The sequence below is a fragment of the Anopheles ziemanni genome, chromosome 2 (genome assembly GCF_943734765.1).
Source record: "Anopheles ziemanni chromosome 2, idAnoZiCoDA_A2_x.2, whole genome shotgun sequence".
Lineage (NCBI taxonomy): Eukaryota > Metazoa > Arthropoda > Insecta > Diptera > Culicidae > Anopheles > Anopheles ziemanni.
The window spans coordinates 6486427-6509184 of NC_080705.1; the positions used below are offsets into that span (position 1 = coordinate 6486427).

General features: G+C 48.1%; 1 protein-coding gene across 1 annotated transcript in view; it reads right to left on the reverse strand.

The window, feature by feature from the left end:
* Nucleotides 1–16103, reverse strand: part of LOC131288149 (protein vestigial) — a 37282-nt gene extending 21179 nt beyond the window's left edge. The window contains exons 1-5 of the mRNA XM_058317265.1: nucleotides 16008–16103; nucleotides 3096–3381; nucleotides 1253–1340; nucleotides 1046–1105; nucleotides 810–985 (exon numbers count right to left, since the gene is read on the reverse strand). Coding sequence (XP_058173248.1) covers nucleotides 810–985; nucleotides 1046–1105; nucleotides 1253–1340; nucleotides 3096–3381; nucleotides 16008–16103 — 706 coding nt within the window. The remainder of the gene's footprint in view (nucleotides 1–809; nucleotides 986–1045; nucleotides 1106–1252; nucleotides 1341–3095; nucleotides 3382–16007) is intronic.
* Between the last annotated feature and the right edge of the window lie 6655 nt (nucleotides 16104–22758).

The following is a 22758-nucleotide window of genomic DNA, read 5'->3' on the forward strand; positions in this document are numbered from 1 at the left end:
AAGTTTTTCCACCACCCTTAACCCTTGGCATGTAAAGCATTGTGTTCTTTGGATCACCAAAAACCAACCGAACCATAAAGATGTCAAATAAAGTACCCACAGGCTCCCGGGGTTTTGTTGTCACCCTCCCTTCAACAACAACAACTTCATTCTGGTTACACAAACCCGTTGCCACGTGTTCGTAAACCATCAAACAGATATCGGAAACACAGTTCCGTGCGCCACGAAGTCCTATTAAAAGGCTGTAAAATGTAAAACTCGTTGACACAACGCGACCGCGATTGAAAGCCACAACTGGAATAAACAATCACCCAAACCGGAGCGTTTCATCCCGAGGCCAGATGTCATCTCGTGACATCAACGTTACTTCCGCGACAGTTGGGACCATTGTTTGTGTATGTGGGTTTCTCAAAAGGGGAGCACTTTTTTTTTTCTTGTTTGCCCTTTCCAGGGAACTCTTTAACCCACTCTAACACCTTCTAACACCTTGGAGGAAAATGTTCATGCCCGGGTTTATAGCCAAAAGGGCGCACGGTTTTTATGGCTCTTCCCGTGATTTATATTTACGACCCCGACCTCGAGCTGCTCTTCAACCCATCTCAATTTGAGTTGTTGTTTTAAAGACGCCACCCAAACGGGCGCCATAAAAACTCATAAACAGCTAATTATGGCCCGTTTTAAACCGGGGTGTATCGTTAGTTGAACGGTTGGTTTTCCACAGTTTCCCAAGGTACTTTTCTAATGTTTTCCCGTCAAAGGAAGCGATTGCACTAAATTTAGCACATTGTAAAACAACACAGTTCACTTACCTTTATTGTTTTTATCGCTAAAATTTAACGCCCTAGAAAAGTGCTCGTCCACCGAGCTGGCCGCGTCGCCGGAGTAGTTCGTAAAGACGACGCACGTCGCCGACAGGTACTGCGCCCGCCCATTCCCCGCCGTCAGCATCCCACTTCCGCCGGCCGCCTCGCCACTCCCAGCACCGCTGCCTCCGGCCCCCGCGCTGCTGCTGCTGCTTCCGCCGCTCGCGCCGGCCACCGCCGACGAGGACGTCCCTGCGACCGCCGCCGCCGCTGCCGCTGCCGCCGCCGCCACCGCCAGCCCACTCGCTTCCGAGTGGTGATGCCGGAGGAGATGGTGATGCTGGAGCTGCGGGTGTTGCTGGTGCTGGAGCTGCTGCTGTTGTTGCTGCTGTTGCTGTTGCTGCTGCTGCTGCTGTTGCTGCTGCTGTTGCTGCTGTTGTTGCTGCTGCTGGGCTTGCAGGTGCTGCTGGTTGAGATTGTGGGGCGAGTCGGGCCCGGAAGAGCACGAGCTGTCATTGTGGGCGCCGGAAATGGTCCCTGCGGTTGCATGGAACGAAAGGATGATTGCACGCTGATTAATTTTCCGCCAACGCAACAAGGGTAGGAAAGGTGGGTGTGCTGGGATATATTGATTGGAGGGGCATTAATTTGCGAACCAGTTCAATTAATTAGCTCACACCGGCTGGGGTGGACCGTTTAATTAAACACCACACTGAGGCCCTTCGTTCAATTCGTCCATCAATGCGCGTCGCCACACGCTTTCGGTTCGAATTCGAGTGCTTTCGAGTGGGCTCCAGTGTTGGAGAGATCGATAAATTTGGTGGGTTGATTTCACCTTCGTGATGATGATGAATTGAGTAAGCGTCATGTTTGATTGGTCCATCGAATCCTTGCCGGATGAACCATCTCCATGTTTTTGGCGGGGTCGTGAATGAAAAACACACCCCTCATGGTAAATTATAAAATAATAGTCGATGGGTTTGGTTCAGTATTTATTAAACACGGTTCAATGAATGTTGAGTGGGATGATATGATTTAGTTTCTAGCCGAACGTTTGGAATTAATTAAATATTTGAAAATTATCTACCAGCATTAGGAAATTGTTCCCAAAGCATCGGACACGTTGTAAAAGCCTATAAATATATTTCAATTACATTACCTTACTAAACTAAAGTACATTAACGTACTAAAAACTACATTTTCCAAAAAACTATCGATCCATACAATCGATGAAATGAAAATAAAATTAAAAACACAAAAAAAATTGGAAATATTAAAATTTAGGATGAAAAAACACACATCCAAATTAAAATTAAAGTTATGCAAAACAAAATAACCAAATGTCATCGAAAACACCTTTGCAGAAATTTTATCAATTCTGTATTCATAACCAGTAACCGCCGACTAAATATCCCAAAGGCAAGAAAACCCATCACGAGGGCTGCACCTTTCATCGCTTCCTTACGCCGTTTTGTCAATTTTGAATTATATCTTGAACTTTTCCTTCCTACGTTCTCCACGAAGATGATGGACGGGCAACGTATTTCGTTTTGCTCCCTTTTTTGTTTGTTTGTTTGCTGTGCGTCCAAAGCGGGAAAAAGCTCCAACTGTGCACAGCCGGTTTTCCTTGACGACGTCGCAATACTCTCTCCTCAATTCACTTTCAACTTCGATCGTACTCTCCCCCGATGTAATGCCATTCTCCCTCCCCTTTGTCAAGCGATCGTCCAGTCGATAATTTTATTGCTGTTTATATGACGCTTCTGGAAAAGGGTTTTTTTGTCTTTCCACAACGTTTACGTTCGTTTCGATGATTCGCACAAACAAACATAAATCGATTCGATTGCGACCAGAAGCCCGATAGGTGGCAGATTGCCATGCGACGTTCGGTGGGGTTATTGTATGTTTTGGGTTAATAATTTACCTTTGATCCGACGGCCTTTTTGCAAAACTGGCTCTCTTACCAAACGGAGGGGTTACTCCGTCGTCACCTGCGCTGCGACCAGGTTTGGCATCAGCAAAAGCGACATCAGCAAAACGTGAAGGTGGCACGGCCGCCCTTCCACCTAACCCAAATGCAACCGCGGAGAGCGATCGGAAACGGAAGGCCCAATAAATAAATTGTCCCGGCGACCGTTATCAATCATCGGATCATAAATAATAAATGATGCACTCCAGCGGGCTTTCGCCCTTTACGAAAACGCTCCCGCATTGGATGGATCGATGGCGAAGGGAAAGGGAGGCGTTGGTTTGTTGGTTGGAAAAGCAACGGTTGCTGGATAACGTACGTACCTTCGGTGTCGCTTCGGGCCGTGCTGATGTCTTCCTCTTTGGTGATGTGCCTCTGGAGGGCACCTAGCGGGATGGTCGGGATGGTCGGGATGGCGGTCTGGCTGAGGGAGCTGATCGTCGCCGCGGCCGTATGGGTGGAGGCGGAGTGGGCCGCAGCGGCCGCGACCGCCATGTTCGTGGGGAGCGAGGGTGGCAGCAGCGGGCTGCATGGCGAGTGCGAGCTGGCCGAGGTGCTAGATGAGGCGGCCAGCGGCACGCCGGTCGTGGAGTAGAGATCCTGGTTAAACTGGACGGAAGGAGGAGAAAGAATTGTAAGTAGTAATAGTAGATTATTCGAATTCCGACGAATGTGAGATTGTGTTAGAATTATTTTCTTTATCTTCAAATTAATTACAAATAACCGTAACCTCAAATCAAACACCAAAGAAAAAGGTTCCACATTGCTTCCATCTTCCCATGACAAAGTAATGGGTTCGGAGTTACCATCCATTACGCAAATGACATCGGTTTCAGTAAGGATTTAATCTGATCCCCAACTCAGATGCGAGACTTGCATAAGAACACCACATCAGAGAAGTCCCAACGTGCATTTACAGGCGGAAGTTCAAGGGGTGCCGCATACCACCTCAACCAACCTCAGGAGGACTCACGATGCGAAACGGCACTTCGCAAAACAGCCGATCGCCACCTTTCCCGCATTCCAGAAACGCCTCGCGATGGACCGAAGATAAAAAAACGCAAGCAACATGCAGCAAAACGATAAATAACTGAAGCACGCTTCATCGCATCATGATCGATGCGTACCAATACGGCCGAAAAGCACACGCACAGCCACACGCCGAGAGCTTTGTAGGAATTATGTGGAATTATCCATCCCGCAGCTCGGAGTTGACTTTAGGGGCGATTCCGCGATCGAGCGCAGAGGTTTTCTCTCTTCCTTTTCGCTCGAAACCGCAACTCCATTTCCATTTTTCCCAAACCACCTCCCGAAGCGAATCGAGCAGCCGACCGGCATGCGTCTTATGAATTGCATTCCGTGGCACATACCGATGCGCCCCCGTTTACGTACCGTAACGCATCACGACGTCACGCGCCCGAACGAGGCGGATCCGATCGCACCGATAAGGCTCATTTTCTCGGCGGGGTGCGAGAGGAGGGAAAATAAATCAGTCCAAACACGACGCTACCAGTTTGAAGAATGTTAGTTTTTCGCCATTAGACGGTCCGATGGTATGATACCCAGCTGCCATCATCGATATGTCAACGGAGTGCATGAGGACTTGGTCTGGTTGTTGAGCCGCTATCTCTGTTAGCAGGCTATTTCCATAACCAGCTTATGAAAATGTTGCAATATGAAAATGGGGCTTAAATTCTTTGGAATGTCAGGAGTAGTCTTCACTTCCAATGATCTTAGATCTACACGAACAACCAATGGGATCTTGTAGGCAATCCACAGAAATTTGGGTAGAGGTTAGAAACCTTTTCCAGATATCGATGATGGAGTTGTCTGCGAACTAAGATCTAAAGAAACTCGACTCTGCATCATCTGGACCTCGCCAAGACAAGACTACTTTCACTTGTCAGAACACTAACCTGCTTCTGATGATCAATTGAAAGCTTCGAAGCTTCGCGTCGCCATTGCCATACCGTTGGCAGCACATTAATGCAACGACAGCATCATAGATGTCCCAGTGGGTTACTTATTCCGTGGCATCCGGGCATTAAAATGGTCCTTTGGGACACAGAAGCCACAGCCGTACGCGTCCAGACTAATCAAATCAACCATATCAGCTTTCATCGTTTCACAATGAACGCGCTACGCATACGGATTCAGAGGCGAACCTTCGAGGTACTCGCGGCAGGGAATGCCGAGTTTGAAGGGGTTAATTTAGTGAAACTGGCCTTTCACCGGTCTAGCCATATCGGTGACGGGATGAGGGCCTAGTTTTTTCACCACACCGCGAGAACAGTTCGATTTTCATTTCGTGTCTTCCAGCACCCATTAATCACAAGCGAAACCAGCCGACCACCGGGGACGTGCGTTACCTCCCCGGTATCTTGTCCGATCGCGTCCGTCGCGTTCTTCAATTAGATTCGCATCTTCCGATAACCCAGTCAATTAGTCAATTATCTTGATTAAACGATGACAATCGGCCCGTCCAGAAGCCGTTTGTCGATCCAATCGTCGTGGTCATCGGCCGTGGCGTTGCCGTCGGTGTCGGTGTCGACGTCGTCATCGGTTGCAATATGCGCACCCCGTTCCGGATTGACGCACTGAAAAACTGGTCAGCCCGCATGTTGGGTCCGCTTGGAACTGAATTGATTATTCCCGTCCGCTACCGGGGACGTCCGAGTGAATGAGGTGCAGGACTCTTCCACCTTCGACGCAAGGTGATCGCGACACCAACCAACCAACACCACACGCCGGGAGGATCACAATGCGCAAAAACATCACTTTATACCCTGTTTCGCATCCCTTCCTTGATCGCCATAAGAAGTCAAGCCGAATCGATTGATCGATCGTTTGAGTTTCATGAAATACTCAAGAGGTGTTTCTCATTCTCAACTCATTTGGAAATCTCATTCGGTTATGATCGAAATCGAGAACAAGTTGCTGATCACAGAAATATCAACCAGCATCAGGACTCTAAATAAATCTAAATCCTTTAAATCTAATTCTTCTTCAAGGGTTCATCGAAGGCGACCAACTGACCATACGGAACAAACTACTGTGAGGCTAGTCATATGCCATCACCGGCAATTTCATACACTTCCAGGAATGGTTACAACGATCCGATTTCCAGAACTTCCAACTCCTCCCTGGAGATAAATACGTCCATCTGTTGTGCCTGGATCGATCCATCGATCCCGTTCAGATGGCGAGAAATTGAAAGCGGAAAAGTTAAAACGTACCATGGATGGAAAACCGTCGACACTGTTCGGCGAACAAATTATCAATATCTTTCTTATTAAATTAATATAATTCGCACCACGCTGTGGGTCGTTAACGGGTGTCGCAGGTTGACGTAAGAAAAAGTGCTTGGAAGCAACGGTTGCTGAACGGAGCCAGCGACCACCATGAGAATCTATAAGCCAGTAGGCTCAAAACAGCGCATCCACCTGCACCGGGGGAAACCAAGGCAAGTTGTAGTGACAGACGGCAGCGTGATGTGATGATTACTGCGCGCGGAAGGAGACGTTGTTGGGTGTCATGGCCAGTGCGATCTTTTTACGTTTCCTTAGTGATGAAGGAACCAACGCACTTCAAACCAAAAACAAACTAAAATTTTATGCAAGCAACGAAAATAGTCCTGATAATACGCATTAACAATGCTGAAATTTTTTAACCAAAGATTTAAATGGACATTAAGAATTCTTCACTGATACCTTGCAAAAGGTAGAGTTTAAAATTTTCTTTCAACTCCGTAGAATTCCAACAAATTTTCCATCGCGCAACCTACGAACCTCTAGGAATGTATGATTCGCTGTCCCTCGGAGATACTAATGGAAGATCGCCTGTCACATGGCAGGAATGGCCTGACGAGGGATTGTCATTTACCTCCTCCTTCGCAACCAAGCTAACCCTTCCCTGCGGTTCCGCAAGCAACACATCGGCACCTTCCTCAACCCCGGAGAAGCAGGCGGGATAGCGGGAGGATTGGAACGTTTGGAAAGATCTGCAATTCATATAAGGAGCTGGGTGCGTAGCCCGAACCTACCATAATAATAATACCCAGGTGCCAACCCGGGCATTGATGAAACGATCAAAACGTTCACCCGTGTGATGGGACACCTTACCGACCCTTAGAGAATGTGACGTTGAATCCCCTGCGCAACGACAACAACGGTTTTGCACCTCGCAAGAAACCGTCCGATGCCCGCAAGTACCGGGCTCCCGATATGTCAGTCTATCACACGCATAGTCAGTCAACCAAAATGGACGCAGAAAATGGAGATCACTTCTGGCACCGTGCAGCGTACGGCGTACTCCACACGAGTCATGAGTGCGAAGACGGCACGGGACCAATAAAAAATAGATAGATACTTTACAGTCGGAGCCCCCGGGGCCGAGATCCTTACCAGGGGCAAGAATTTTGATTAATTAATTAAGCGCAAATACTGCGTCCGTGTGCAAAACAACTCCAAACGCTCAGGTCCAAACCGGGACAATTGCTGCACGTGTTGCTGTGCCAACAGCTCGAAAAAGCGGTGGGTGAGGCGGGGAACATAGTGTTGAGGTTGGGTAAAAATATCTGCAAATATGTTGCTGCAAACGAGCCGGTTGGCATGTGTTGCTTTGGGATGTTTCGCAGCTACGTGCGTTTATCTTCCGGAGGATTCAGTTTACTCCTTCCTTTTTGCATCAATCAACGACACGCGTCTAGGTCCTGTGGTATCCCATACGAAAAGATAAAAAAATGTTTTGTGACGAGCGTAAACGTAGTAGTTTATCAAACTTGAAACCACCAGCCATAGGCCTCCAATCCTGTCCAAAGTACGATTCATATTCGGGCAAGATAGTTTTCTGCTAAAGCTCAGGACTGGCATGGAAATCAATGTCGAAATTCCAAGCGTCCCAAAAGCGGCATGCTTCAAAGTATAGTCACTCTGTAGCCATTGATTTAGAGGCTGTACTTCACGACCTCGCAGGTCTCGCACTAGTTGAGAAGCATTCCTAGCAGTAGTTCCGACGATACCCGCATCATTTTAGTGCGAGCTCTAACAAACTGTTCCTAAATGACCGCTAAGGCAGGCCAAGACTAAACAAGCTTCTGGGACCCGTTCGACTATACGGTAGCACAGTCCTGTTAAATAAAGTTGCACAGGTACCTTGCGCTAATTTCCTACAAATAACGGCATTTCCAAAAGTTCATCTGAGCCTGCATGGCTCGATCCAATCGGCTGCAGATCGCAGTAATCAACGCCTGTCTCCGGGCAACCATTGAGCTGTCGTGTTCGCGTGTTGCCACTTGCAGCTAACCAACTAGCAGACTATCACCATGGCAACGTGCCTATAATAAACCTTGCCGACCTGAAGCTCATTAAACAAAATCAAAAAAAGTAGTCCATGACCTCCGTATGACAGGAAGCCGTCAGTCGTCGACAAAAAAACAAACGCTAGCTGCCGCTGCCACGAGATGTCTTCCACCGACACCTCCGCCAGTGAACGTTCGTCGCGTTCGTCGGTGGCGCCCTCGAACGACTCGTTCCAGCAACGAGTGGAAAATCTGCGGGAAAGGTATCGCGACATTGTGCAGGAAGGTTTCTTTCGCAATCTGCAGCACGATTGGTTGCATCGGGAAGCGGCCGAGCCGAACCTCAGTTCCACCCCGACGTACGAGTGTTTGAGCGACCAAAGTGGCAGCTTCATCGTGCTAAATGGTCGAAAATTTCCACTGGAATTTTTCCGCAACGCATCGCCAAAGCTCGCGGATGCGTCGCGAACGGAGCAAAAGGTTGTGTTGGAAAAAATGGACCAACCAAGCGGCAACTCGGAACCGTGGCATCAGGTGCATGGTCCGGAGGATGAGTACTGCAATCCTTATGCAGTTCCCACGCGGGAGCAAATTGCAGCGCAAAATGTGAACAAAAATCGCTTCCACACGGCTCGTTCTCGTGGACGAGAGGCTGTTCGGCAAAGGCTGCACGTGGAGGACCTTCCACTAGACGCAGAACTGCTCGGTCCAGCCGCTGGAAGCAAGTTCGGCACCCGGTTGGCAACGCAGCTCGATGCACACTATCCAAATGAACTCACATACCGGCCACGGATTCGCAACTTTACGCGGACCTCGGCCATCCACAACCTTCGCGAATCCGGGCGCCGGCAGTTTGAAACGTTCTTTCGGCAGGAGTACCTCGTCGGGCAAACGCGAAAACACCAAACCGAGGACGAGTGCTACCGCCAGCTTGGGGAACGATGTGCGGAACTTCAGGAGGCTGTTCGTACCATCCGACAGGAGCGCTTCAGTGCGACCATGCGAATGCTCGACACTGTGAAGCCTTATTTTGAAACGTCGGCTCAACTCGAGCGACGCCTAAAGGAACTCCAGGGCCGTATGACCGGCCTGTGGAACCAGGTGGTGAGGCTCGAAAGCGTTTGGGTGCGACGGTTGAAGCTACAGAACTTCCTCTACCTCATTATGCCGATAGAGTGGCGCGAGCGGAACGACTGGATACATCGGGATGAATCGGGACAATTGGAGAGCTACCCAGTGTCGATAGCACAGCGAAACGTGGCCAACATCCGGGACATCGATGCGGGCAACGATATCTGGGCCGTGAAGCGGTTCTATGAAGAGGAGTTCCTGGCGAAGAACAAACCAATCCACACCGTATACTCTACCCCTTCCGAGCTCCTCCAAGGGGTGGCCAAGCTGAACACCAACTCAATGACGCTGCTCTCTCGATTGGATCTAATGAACTGGGTGAAGACAAACGCCGAAATGGAATCAGCAGAGATTCAACGTACGTTTGCCGAGAAGATACAGTCCATTCGGCGATTCATCCAAGATACGGACGACCGACGCAAGTTCTACAAACAGCGAGCTCTAGAATTAAGGGAACTGTTTGAGAACCTGGTTGAGGGACCTCTGAAAGAGTCCGTAATGAACGCGCGACATCGGGAACTCGAAACTTTGGTTACGGTGACCTACGGAAAGCTGCGTCCGGCGAAAGAATCTTCCAGAACGTCTGTGAAGCTTTCCGGCGAAACTTGTTTCGCGTACATCTTCGACACCGTCCTCCAGCTACTGGCCGCGTTCGACCTGCTTCCGGCGGATTTGATACGCACCGTCGAGCAGAAGGTTCGCTTCCAACGTCGCCAGACCATGCGTCGTGCGGTGAAGGCCGCAGGAGAGGAACAGCGCATCAACCAACTGGCGGTGCAACTTCGACGAGCTCTCGCCCCACCGTACGCCAAACCGTCCCACAAAATCAAACCACCCCGATCACGACTTCGACGCCGGGAAGTACCGCCGGAGGTGGTTAAACCACGCGTTTCCGAACTGGACAAAATCTTCCGAATGGCGTTCGGTCCCGATGCCACCATGACGCCTGAAGAACGTCGGAACTTCGAGATCGACATGATCTACCACAACTACTGCTCGGTGCAGTTCGATTACTTTCTGCGCTCGATCGGCTACGAACCGGACTACAGTGGTGTAAGTCGGGTGGAGCAACGTGACGGACTGGAGGAGAGCTTCTTCAAGCGTCAGGAGTTGATTCCGCGCGTCCAACAGAGGATCCAACAGTGGCTGCACATCCAACAGCTACTGCGGCAGCAGCTATTGAGGAAGATGTCCAAAGAACTTGAGCAATTGGGAGTCACTACCGGAAGGTAGAAGTTGTTTAGTATTATGACTTTTGACTTATTTCGCCTCTTGTCGAATAAAATTCTTGGTAAAAATGTTTAAACATATCCATTTTGTTTCCATCATTCGACTTGCTTGCCAATCGAGCCTTACTCGCCAAAATACTGTTCATACGTATTAAAGAAACTTTATTTCCAGCAAATGCTCCCATTTCTCATGTCAGGAGAACATTTGCTAAAACATTCAAAGGCAATAAACTTCAAGCCTATTTCTATTCACTCATCACAGACATCACAGACAGATTTAGAACCATTCTTATCCAACCAGAAACAGTTGGTAGGACTGGAGTCTACTTCAGAAAACATTGTAAGGCTTACCTTCTTCCCTAGGATCCCTTTGTTCTACCGTACTGCTATGAAGCGTACCCAAAGCCTGTAAGCCTCATGGAAACTCATTCGGAAGGCAGAAAAATAACTTCAATCTATTTAAAATGTAAACCGTAACGGGGCACAGAAATAGTAGCACCTTGTCCGTGTTGCCCGCCTTCCTGTCATCCACTCGCTTCCTGCGTGTGCGCCCCGGCCGGTCGTTTATAATTAGCCACCTCTTCTCTCACACCACGCCCAAGCGTGTTTTTCCTTGCTTTCCTGCTGCTTTCCACGTACATTTATTTCATGCCCGCCACGGCCTCGCTGTCGATGAATGAATAATTTTCATCGTTTTTTAAACGCGCGTTGTAAATGGCTTGTTTTACCTCAAACCCGCAAACGTTCCACGTTCCCCGGCGCCCCGGCGATGGGAGACTGCTCGCATTTTCCACTTGTGTGGCCGCGAGAAAAGCTCACATTTTCCCTTCCCTTCCATAACCCGTCGGTTACGTCGGTTCATCAACATTCCTTCCTCACTCTGTGCCGTGTGTGTGTGTGTGTAGGTTCCTTCGTTCCTTCCTTCCCATTCCCCATCCATTTTCCACTGGGAAAGCTGGGTGACTTCCTTCGACAAGGCAATTTCCTACCACGATACGTACGTACGTCGGTTATCAGTCGGCTCGAATAGCGAATTACCACGATGAACGATGACGGATCCATTGTCATTGTCGATGAAGAAGTTGTCGCGCTCGAAAGGTAAGCACCTGTGCACTAATGTCTCTTGGTGTGTGAGTGTGTGCTTCCGAGGACGATCGCTTTCGCATGTTAATCGCATTCCTTGGTCGGTGAAAACTACAACCCCGTCGCGAGTTCTAGGACAAATTAGCAAACAATGGCCCTCGGTAGTCATCGTCGTTGTGAAGGGATGGAGAAAAAACTTCATATAAACACACACACACACACACGGATGCACGGTTGCACGGGAAGTAGTTTTCCGAAACGGAAGACTCTATTCTTTCCGAGCACCACTGCAAGATGGCCACCAGCAAGTCCGCAAGCGGTGCGACCAAACCAGACCGCGTTTCGTGGAAAATACGGGCACCGTAATTAGAGCATAATTAATTCCGCTCCTTCCTTCACCCCAAAGCTCGTCCCACGTCCCAACCCGGCCAGCCAACCAAGTGCAATTATATTCCCCAACAAGGCAACAACGGAAGGCGGAGGGCTCCAATTGCGCTCCTCAGCTGGAAATGGCCGTGTGACGTGCGATTGTGGTGGTTGTGTCTTACATCAAAATGGTTTCCTAAACCGGACGGTTGGAACGTGGGGGGGAGATCGCGTGCGGGTTCGGGATTTGTTCTCGGGCGGCCCGGGGGCAGGTCAAAATGGATCCCTCGAGGTGAGTTCTGGGTGAAATTAATAATTAATTTTCTCATTAAATATTAATACCACCTTCCTTCGGTTGTGGCTCAGGTGATTGTTGGAGTGGGACCAACGGGTTGCAGCACACCTTCCCCCCTTCCAGAAGGGAGTTGTTCCTTTTTGGCGGGAGTGCCAACGCAAAAAAAAACGACACACCGGCACTATTCCACGCTTTTCTTGGTGGAGAGTTGGACCAACAAAAAGGGGCAGCTGTGAAGGAGCTGTTTTTCTCCACTCGAAGAAGGCGTGTGAAGTCTGACTCTGCCGGCCAAGAGCTGTGTACCTCGAAAACCACTCGTCCGTGTACGCCCGGAGTAGTTCCTAACTCCCTGCCGGAGCAAAAGCAATTTCCAACGCATCAATCAACTGAATACTCCATCTCACCCGGAGCTCAATTCCAGCGTGGTGTAGCGTTGGTTGATTTAATTTTTCCTAGCTTTATTAAATTAACGTCCCAAATGAGCCAGACACTGAACATCCAACCTTTTTTTCCTTTTCTTTCACCCCACCCGTGAGGTCAAAGCAGTGGCCCACAGCCAATTGTATCCACTTCAAAGGGCGCACAGCATAAATGTTGCTGATATTTCAAATTTAATCAACCTGATTTAATCATAACTACCGTGAGGTTTACCCCCATCCACACAACCAACAATTACTTGTGTTGTTTATTTTTTCCGAATTTGTATTAACGGAAAAGTGGAGGAAAAACGAATAAATTGTTTCATATTGAACGAACCACAGCAGGCCGCGGGTCGACCAATGGCAACGGCAATTACTTGTGGCGAATGGGGCAGTAAATTTGATAAATTAAAAGCATAATTGTTAGTATATTTCAAGCCGGCGGGGTCAAACACACACAGCGTGAATTGAACTCATTACGCTTGATGAAGCCTTTTCCGGTACGGGGAGAAGGGAGCTGCCCGTGATTTAACGTAACAAATTATTTTCTTCCAGTTCGATTGTTTGATACAATGGAAGCTACTTTCGCAGGTGTATTCAACTCTCCGCCAGGTGGCGCTTGATAATTTTACTTCCCGAATTGCCCTGGTTTTCCTTCGTTACTTGAGGAACGTGCGGGATAATTAATATCCTACAATTCTTTCAATCATTTGGGTCCTTTTTTCGAAGAACCACAACCGAAAACCCGATGGAATGGGAATGCTAATTTAAATGTAAATCATACGCACACATCTGCAGGACATGGAGGCGCCCAATCACTCATCGACTCGAAATCGACATACAAGAAATGGTAGCAAAAAGAAAATAAATCGATGGGTTGGTTGTGGAATAAAATAATTACAACCTGCCCTCCCTCCACCCATCCGAACCAGCAAGAAAAACCTCCTTCTCTTCACTCCCTTAGACCTCCCACCTCCTCTTGCCTCACGCAAACGCATCGAATTCTCCGCGCGCAATGCCAGCAGAAAACAGCATTTGTGAAATTGTTTCAAACCCACTGTGCAATAAAAATATTTCTTGTCCACTCCACTCTCGCACTCGCGGGGTCTCGCTGTTTTCGCCAGCGTGGCATTTCCTATCTCTGGCAACTTCTTGCATTTTGTTTGTTTTTTCTTCTTTCGCTTCTCACCGCGTCCACAATCCGCGTGAAACGTTGGTGCGGCCCGCTTTAGGGTGCGTAACGAATGCAGGTTTTGTTATTATACGCATCGGTCCACTGGATCGGTGCTTGGTGGTGGTGATGGTGGAAACCCCCTGCTGTACACACCTGATCGAGCTGAATGTATGCAACTCTAAGCCAGCCAGTGTCACAAACGCAAGCGCCCCGTGGTGTGGCAGTCGGGCCTAGGGCCACCACCACCGTGGAGTCCTACGCTTGGGAGGCTAGACTAGTCCGAAAGAGTTGGGCAGCACCTTGTCGAACCGCTCAGCTCAAGGCGATCAAGGGTGTGCATTAGCGTCAAATGCTTTTATGCAGTCAATATGTTACAGGCGATCGCGGCATGGCATTCATCATAACCTCTGCTATTTGGCACTTTGAGGTGTACTTATAAGTAGTTAAGCAAAGCCACTTTTTATTGTTCTAAATGTTTTGAAAACGTAAATTAGCTTAAGTAAACATTGCAATTATAAAAGCAAAGGAGATTACCAATGTAAATCAGTTAATATCACAACGTAAGATCGGAAATAGTAAACTAAAAGATGATAAATTATTACTTGAAGTAGATCGCTTGGCTGACTTACAATTTTACTAATTTGATTGCTTTTAATCTCAAAGAAACATAACATAAGACATTCTTAATCAAAACATGTTGGAACATTTGATGTTCGTTGCCTGTAAAACTCTTTAACTTGTGCTACTTTTTAATTGTTTTAAAACCCACAAGTCATGACAAAGGCACCTACACAACTCAACAACGCCTTTACCCTGTTCCTCTATAAATCACTATTTCTTTCTGTCTCGCTGCTTGTAACTATTCTTTTCAGATAAGACCCTTTCCTTGACACCTGGACAAGCGTGTCCGGAGCGTCTAGAGGCCACCGCCGAAGGGCACATTCGATTCGAGAGTGTCTATCGGGTGGCTTCATGATGATACGGAGCCCTTTTTTCTCCACCACCCCCTCCAATGGTTTGACGTATGGCCGTTCACATGTTTATGTCAGGCACCTTTTGTCACGTGATGTCGCCACACCGGTGACTCGTTGTCTAGTCGCTTCCATCCATCGATGGACAAGGGGAGGAAAGGAAGGAAGACCCGAGACCCGAGCGCCACCATAAATTTTGCAGCGCGTCGTCGAGGGCTCGTATATTAGTGTGTGTTGTCGTTTGGAAGTGGATACTTGAAAAGGCACCCGAAGAAAAGATGGAGGCAACGGGGAGGTACTAAAACCAGATGGGTTGAACAACGAAAAAACTAAAACATACACACACACACTAACGCTAGATGAAGGAAGGCAGATAGGGAGAGAAATTTATGCGCAAAGTTACCCATCACAATTTAAAAGCCGTTTCAATAAATTTTCACTCACAGCGAGCTATACATTTCACGCCGGCTACCGTGAGCCCTTGGAATGTGTGCACGGATGACGCCGATGGTCATGGCAGATCATTAAGATTAAGATTGCCCGAACGCTTCCAAAGGTCCTTCAGGATATTGACCAGGGATTCAGTGGAAAACAACGGGAACATTAACAATCCCTGCAAGTCCTGCTGCAGGCCATTACAGCGGTGGTTATCTAAAGTAAGCTCTCGGAACAACCAACAACCAACATTAAACACACACACAACGTTTGCAACTGGTCCGCAACATTGTCTGGAACTAATCGTTACGGTAGCATCAGACATTACGAACGTATATCTCCATATCGCTACCGGGACGGCCTCTCCGGAACTGGTTCCAACAGGCCGTAGGGAAAGAGAAGGGAAAAACGCGTCCGATAAACACACACCGAAAGCGGTTGGAAACCGTCGGAAGAGAGTCCCGGCACAAAAGCCCCGGAGCTTCGAGAGTACGACGGTTAGACAACGCAACCTGTTTGTTGACTCGTGGTGGACTCGATTAAAGTTGATGTTATTGCAAGCCGGGGGAAAACACCGGTAGCTTCGGTGAAAATTAGTACATCGCTTTAAATGGTCAGTGGTGATTAATTAGTTTCTAATCTGCGTAACTGAACGGAAGGATGTATGAAAAAAGCGTTAGATAGAACCGTTGGGTGTGATTGCAATTAAAGTTGGCAATCGATTTATGATGCGACTTTTATGTCGTTGTAACGACTTCGTTCGACTGCAAATCATTCGTATTCTATTAACCTTTTACTGAGTTCTAAAGTTGAGTCTTTTCAGATCGACTTACCCTTTCATACTGATAAAACGGTCGACTCGGTCCGGCACGGCCGTACAAATAAGGATAGTATGCACCGTACATAACTTCCGGGCAGGACACTGCCATTGCGCTCGAACCGGCCAGTCGCGACCCGAACACCCCCGTCCGTTTAGTCGGGTCTGAAGAGGCACTGGAGTCACGTGAAGCGTTGGTAACGGGGTGGCCACTCCTAGAGGCGTTTTCCACCCGGCCACTGTTTTCCTCGGCGTACAATTAACCAATGCTCCGACAAAGTTCAACCACCATTTGGAAACTGAACTCCGATTCCTTTATTTCCGCTTCCGGGAGCTAACTTGCTGGGCTCATATGAACTTAACTGAGCTAAACTGCCGACGGCGTCGGCTCGACGAGGAGCACTACTGAAGAACTGACTTCCCCTTCACTTCGGGCTTCGTTTGAACAATTTTCACCAACACTAATTCAACGAGGAAACCTTTACTTTCTTCACTGGCAGTTTCACCAAACGAGGAAATCCTTTTTTATTGAACTTTTGCCACTGGTCGACGATTCACTTCTTCACCGGGACTGTATTTAGACACTTCACTTTTGGTTGGTTTGTTTGTTTAGGGACTTTTTTTCGCGGGTTTCAACACAACTCATGGAAGCTCGATTAGTTTAATCTGGTTTTTCCTTCCCAAAGACTCGTTTATATCACATTCACTCCAATCGATCACTGTTGTTGTTTTCACTTGTTATCAACTGAATTTCCTTCCTGTGTGTCACTTTCTTCTTTTGTTTTCTTTGACATTCGTTAAAAACACAGTCTTTTGCACACGATATTCACCACATTCTGTACACTTTTCCTCGCATTGTCTGTGCCCCTCTGTTTTGATGAATCGTGCGCCCCGTACCGTTGCTCAGTTCCGTGTGGACGTAGGGCTAAGCGTCGAGATACACCACCTGATCATCGCCCCCCATAGACTCGGTGCACTTTGAGTGGCGGGAAAAAAAAGAAAAGAAAAAACAAGAAACAACGCATTGATTAGAAAGGTAGGACTTGTGGTGTGTTTCACCACAACGATGGACGGGGCTATCGATTGCAGCGACGGCGCGTCGTGCGGTGCATCTCGATGCAATTTCATCTCGACAGCGAACCGACGCACAGGTCAGTTCGCCGATCCGTCCGGAGATCGATAGAAAAACGATTATCGGGGACCACCACCACCGGTTTCTATGTCTCGATGAAGTTGCAGTTTATGCGAATGCATAAACGGAAGCAGACGGGAAGCGACCTGGAGGAAGGTAACGAGCGAACGAAAAGAAAAAAAAAAGTCACGCAGCTAGCGAAGTGTGACGTGGTGACAAAATGGTTGCAAATTTATGCAGCCCTGTCCACCACCACCACCACCACCACAAGCTCTTCTCGAACCTGTCGATCGTTGATCAAGTTGCAGCAGCCGGGGTGAGCCATTTATTTATTTATTTCTTTATTTTTTAACGCTCATTCTTCGCCACCGATTGCGCCGTTTGCCGACGGCATTCTGGTAAGCGCGCGCAAACAAAAACACCAGCGTGCGGTATAAATTTCCACGACGTGTTGAAAGCGATCGAAAGAAAAAATCGAACGTTTAAAAGCGATAGAAAAAGGCAGAATGAGTGAGTAAAACTTAATCAGGATGTGGCAAATATGTTGAAATCGGTAAGGAACTAATAATTGCTGGTGGCGTTTGTGACGCGCGACCCGGACGGTTCGGGCAGTCTATGGACAGCCCAGCAAAAATGCACTAATATTCTGAATTTTAAATCTTTCCAACTTTAAAAACAGCCTGTTTAACTTTAATCCTGCTTTTTCCATTCTTTTCTCTCCACCCAAAACCGAAGAAAAAGGACGATAAAATAGGTTGTTTACCGCTCAGTGGTTTTGGCAGGATTTATCCAACCAACAGGAAAAACCATAATTACTCTCTCCAGCGTAAAGATTTACTTACTTACTTACTTATGTGGCGCTACAACCGCTGAGCGGTCTTGGCCTGACGAAGCTCCATCCGAAACCGCTCACGGTCGCTCGCCACGCTGGTCCAATTCCGTATCCCGGCTTTATTGGCGGCTTCGTCTACGCCATCCTTCCACCTCAATTTAGGCCTACCACGCCTCCTCTGTCCTTGGGGACAGCCTAAAAGGACTTTACGGGCTGGGTCGTCCGGTGCCATTCTCATGACATGACCAGCCCACCGGAGCCTGGCGAGTCTAATTCGCTGTACGACAGTAAGGTCGCCGTACAGCTCGTAGAGCTCGTCGTTATAACGGCTCCTCCATTGTCCCTCCTCACATACGGGGCCAAAAATCCTCCTGAGCATCTTCCTCTCGAACACGGCTAAGAGGGTTTCGTCAGATTTGGACAGAGTCCATGTCTCGGAGGCGTATGTGAGCACTGGTACTATGTATGTTCGGTATAGTCCCAGCTTCGACTGTCTTGACAGGTATCGTGAGTGGAAGAGATTTCTCAGACTGTAATATGACCGGTTGGCTGCCAGCACCCTAGCGCGAATTTCATCTTCAATGTTGTTGTCGGTGCTGACCTTTGACCCAAGATAGGTGAAATTTTGGACGACTTCAAAAGTGCGTTCACCTACTTGTACGTCACCCCCGCGTAGGCTTTCGGCAATTGTTGGCAGGGCCGCTGATGGTGCCACCATCATCTTGGTTTTTCCCTCGTTTATCTGCAGTCCGAGGTTATTCGCCGCTTGCTCGATCCTTTGGTATGCTTCCGCTACATAGGAGAGTCTTCTACCAATAATATCAATATCATCAGCGTATGCCAGGATCTGGATTGACTTATAGAAGATGGTCCCCGAAGTTTCCACCTCCGAGTCTCGGATGGCCCTCTCTAGCGCTAGGTTGAAGAGTATGCAGGCAAGCCCATCCCCTTGGCGCAGTCCCTTGGTGGTAGCAAAGGAACTTGAGAGTTTTCCATCCACCTTCACCTGACAAGTGACGTTGGTCATGGTCATTCTTACAAGTCTGATTAATTTAGCCGGGATTCCAAATGAGCTCATGGCTTGATACAGTTTTACCCTGGCTATGCTGTCATATGCGGCTTTAAAGTCAATGAAGAGATGGAAAGTGTTTTGTTGGTACTCTGCCATCTTCTCCAAGACTTGCCGCATGGTGAAGATCTGATCAGTGGTTGATCTCCCTCTTCGGAATCCCCTCTGATAGTTTCCTACTATCTCTTCAGCGTATGGGTCAAGTCGTTCTTGAAGAACGAGGGAGAATATTTTGTAGGCGGTATTCAACACCGTAATACCCCTGTAGTTACTGCAGTCTAACTTATCTCCCTTTTTGTATATGGGGTAGATGATACCAAGATTCCAATCACAAGGCATCGATTCGCTATCCCATATCTCAGATATCAGTCGATGAATTTCGTTCTCTAGATTTGCGCCTCCGTTTTTGATCAGTTCGGCTGTTATTCCGTCCGTGCCAGGCGACTTGTTGTTCTTGAGGCGACGGATAGCCTTTCGTGTTTCTTCAATGCTAGGTGGCTGAAGCATGATTTCATCTGCTGGTGGAGCCTCCAGCTGCTCGTTAAACTGATCATTTAGTAATTCATCGAAGTACTGAGCCCACCGCGAGAGGACCTCTGGCTGGTTGCTGACCAGATCTCCATCCTTGCTGCGACAGCAGGTCACCTTCGGAGTAAAGGTGCTTCGGTGGCCTGCTATCGCTTGGTAAAACTGTCTTGTGGGTCCGTAACGCACTCTGGTTTCCTCGAATCGGAATCTTCCTTCGCGTAAAGATTTACCCTCAACGAAAATGCAAGAAGGCACCATCGAAAAGGAGCTTGGTGCGTGCTAGTATAAGAAAGTAGTGAATAGGGTTTCCACGAGCTCGAAGAGCACCAGCACGAGCCAGAAACCGTTGGCAACCGGGAAAATTAAGGGAAAAGTGTGTAATTAGTATGCGACGCTGGTCACAGGCACTAAAAGAAGACTTCCTGGAGGGCGGGGGAGGTTGGAAAATTTGGGAGCACAGCAAGCCTTGGGAGTGATTTTTATTTTCACCACTTACGGTTTCCCATTTTTTCAACCATTTCCCGTCGTTATGGGTTTGATGAAGAGATAATGCTGGAAAAAAGGGAACGTTGAACGTTCGTTTAACTTTTCCGAATAGCATTCAAATAAGAATGACTTGCTTGTACCGTATTCCTTCTGTTTGTTAAGACCAAATTATGAAGCGAAACAAGCGGAGATGCACACACATCTTCATCGCTCGCACAAGAACGGGTTTGAGGTACCGAGATGGAAGAAAATGGTCGGCTCCCTCCACAGAAGGGTGGCCACAGTGCGCATGATTTTTCCTCCCGTGCATACAAACGTACACGTACGTACATATACATATGGAAAGGAAAGCTCGTATTGACGTACGCGCAGGCCTCGAACAGGTGTGGAATCTAAAACAGTGCTCATTAACATGTACTCATTATACGGTGCGGTGACCGCCAGGAATGGATCTCCGATCGTTGGAGCTAGAGGCTGGAAGCCCATGGGCTCCATTACAAGATACATAGACCGCAAACTGCATCGCAATCGCTAGCGATGATCCACCAATGTTGGTTGCGATTTAAGGGCATGCAAATAGGAAGAAAAAGTGGACGTTCAGCTCAAGACGTTCAGTCGTAAGGAAACTGAAACATCCGAAGGTAAAGTGTGGCCTTTTGGGTGGTTTCATTTTAAAGGAGAGAAAACGAAACCCTTACTGGCGGTGTGGTTTATGGTATGGGGATATGATGATACCTTGAGCGTGCTTTAAATGAACCACACGACGAAACATGACAGCAAAGCAGTGTTTACTCGGCTCCACTATGAAGTTATTTATATGCCCATCGGAAAGCGTGAGCGTATGCATTCCTTGCAGCAAATCCACACACAACGAGCTGAAAAGGCACAAATGTGAAGCGAAATCGGTATGGCTCACCCGCAAAACCGGCAATGCATTTTCCGGCATTGCAGTTTGCAGCATATTTGTGACCACAAAACCGTGAGTGGGTGAGTGATTTTTACGATCAAAATGTTGACTTATGTCAGGGCGGGAACGCAATCGTTCATCAAAATGCCACCAAACGAACCCACCTTTGAGCCTTAACAGTCAGGTGCATGTGGTGCGCATCTACGTTGCACTTTGCCGATCCTTTTACGCTAAAGAAAACCCCATCGTCTTCGTTTTGCAAACCGAATATCCTTTAGTAGACGGTCGGCAACGGTTCGCTGGAAGCGTTATATTTCGCACATAGCTCCATTGTAATGGATACCGGTGGCAAACCAGGCGTAAGTGAGCCACGAGCACGCAACCTCGAAGCAATGGCGAATCGGCGGGGGTGAATGAAGTTGGCAAGGAAAAGCCCTCGTTGCCCGAGGGCTGGTTTAGTGAGGGAAAAGAGAGAACCTTAACACACATCGATTGAAGCGGAAGTTTTCTTTTCGTGTGTTTGATAGACAAAAAGGCATTTAAACTCGTTTGGGATGATTTTGATTCTCAAAAGCTTAGTTTCATTTGGTTTAAATTAAGCAAGCAAATTAAAGCAGTTTCAGTAAACCTCTTGTCAAATATACCACAAACTAAATAACTCTGCTAATAAATACATCAAATGATTCCTTCAAACTATGAGATGAGTGAAATGTCGAATGAAGCAAATTTGCCGCAGTGTGCTTTCGTGAAACATTACTCAAACCAACACCCACCTCCCATTCAAATCGGATGAGGTTGCGCGGTCAGCAGCCAGCATCGGATGACCGAAATAGTCTGGCACATTTCCGTCGAGCGTCGCATAGCCGCGCGCTTCGCATAGCTTTCCACCGTGGCAGTCGTCGCGGAAAATGCGCTTCACCGGTGTGGATGGGCCAGGGAGGGGAAGCAGAGAAGACCCGAGGATGGGGCTTTGAAAAATCCCACCCACCCCGAAAAAGGTCATCCCCAAATACGATGGGGCCCGCGCGTCGAGTATGGGGCGGTGGAATCCGGTGAAAAATCTCACCCCCTCGAGCCGGTTGCGGCGAAGAATGTCCTGTAGTCTCCCCCCACCCCATGGGGCTTGAAGTGTTAGTGTCAAACGCGAATGCATCGTGATAAACTAGATAACAAACAGCTTACTTTGGCATTTGGCGGGAAAAAACGGAAGCACATAGCTTTTTCCATCTCCGTTCGAAATGATAATAAAACTAGCAAAGCTACCGAAAGCACTGCGTTTGGAAAATGGTACCGGGCCTGTCGAATAGAGGCAATGGAAATGTCAAACCCACTTACGTATGCTAGCTTCGTCGCTTGCCGCTTGTGAATTCGCTCACAAAACCAACGATGCCACCGTTTGATCGATCGATTCCGTCCGGATTTACCTCTTCCTTGCTCGTTTCGTGAAGGGCTTCTCTGGTTGTGGTGGGGATGTTTGTTTTGTTGCTTGTTAATCCTTTCGTTCCCTAAACACCTACACACGCTCAAACACAAAAGCACAACGAAGCGGCGTTTTTCGTTTTCTTTTCAAAGTGCTTCCCTCTGTTACGCATCGTCGGATTCGGCAAAACACGTGCCACCCACTCGGAAAACCGTCGAATGCTCTTTCGAAGGACACACTTCCTGTTTTGCAACACACCCACAAACTGACGGCACCGAACGCTTATTTCCTCCTTTTTCTATTTCTTTTTTTTCGTGCTCTCAATTTTCAGCTGTCCATTATCACCGGAAAATGGGGCTGGTCTACACACAAAACTCGCGGCACACTTTTCCA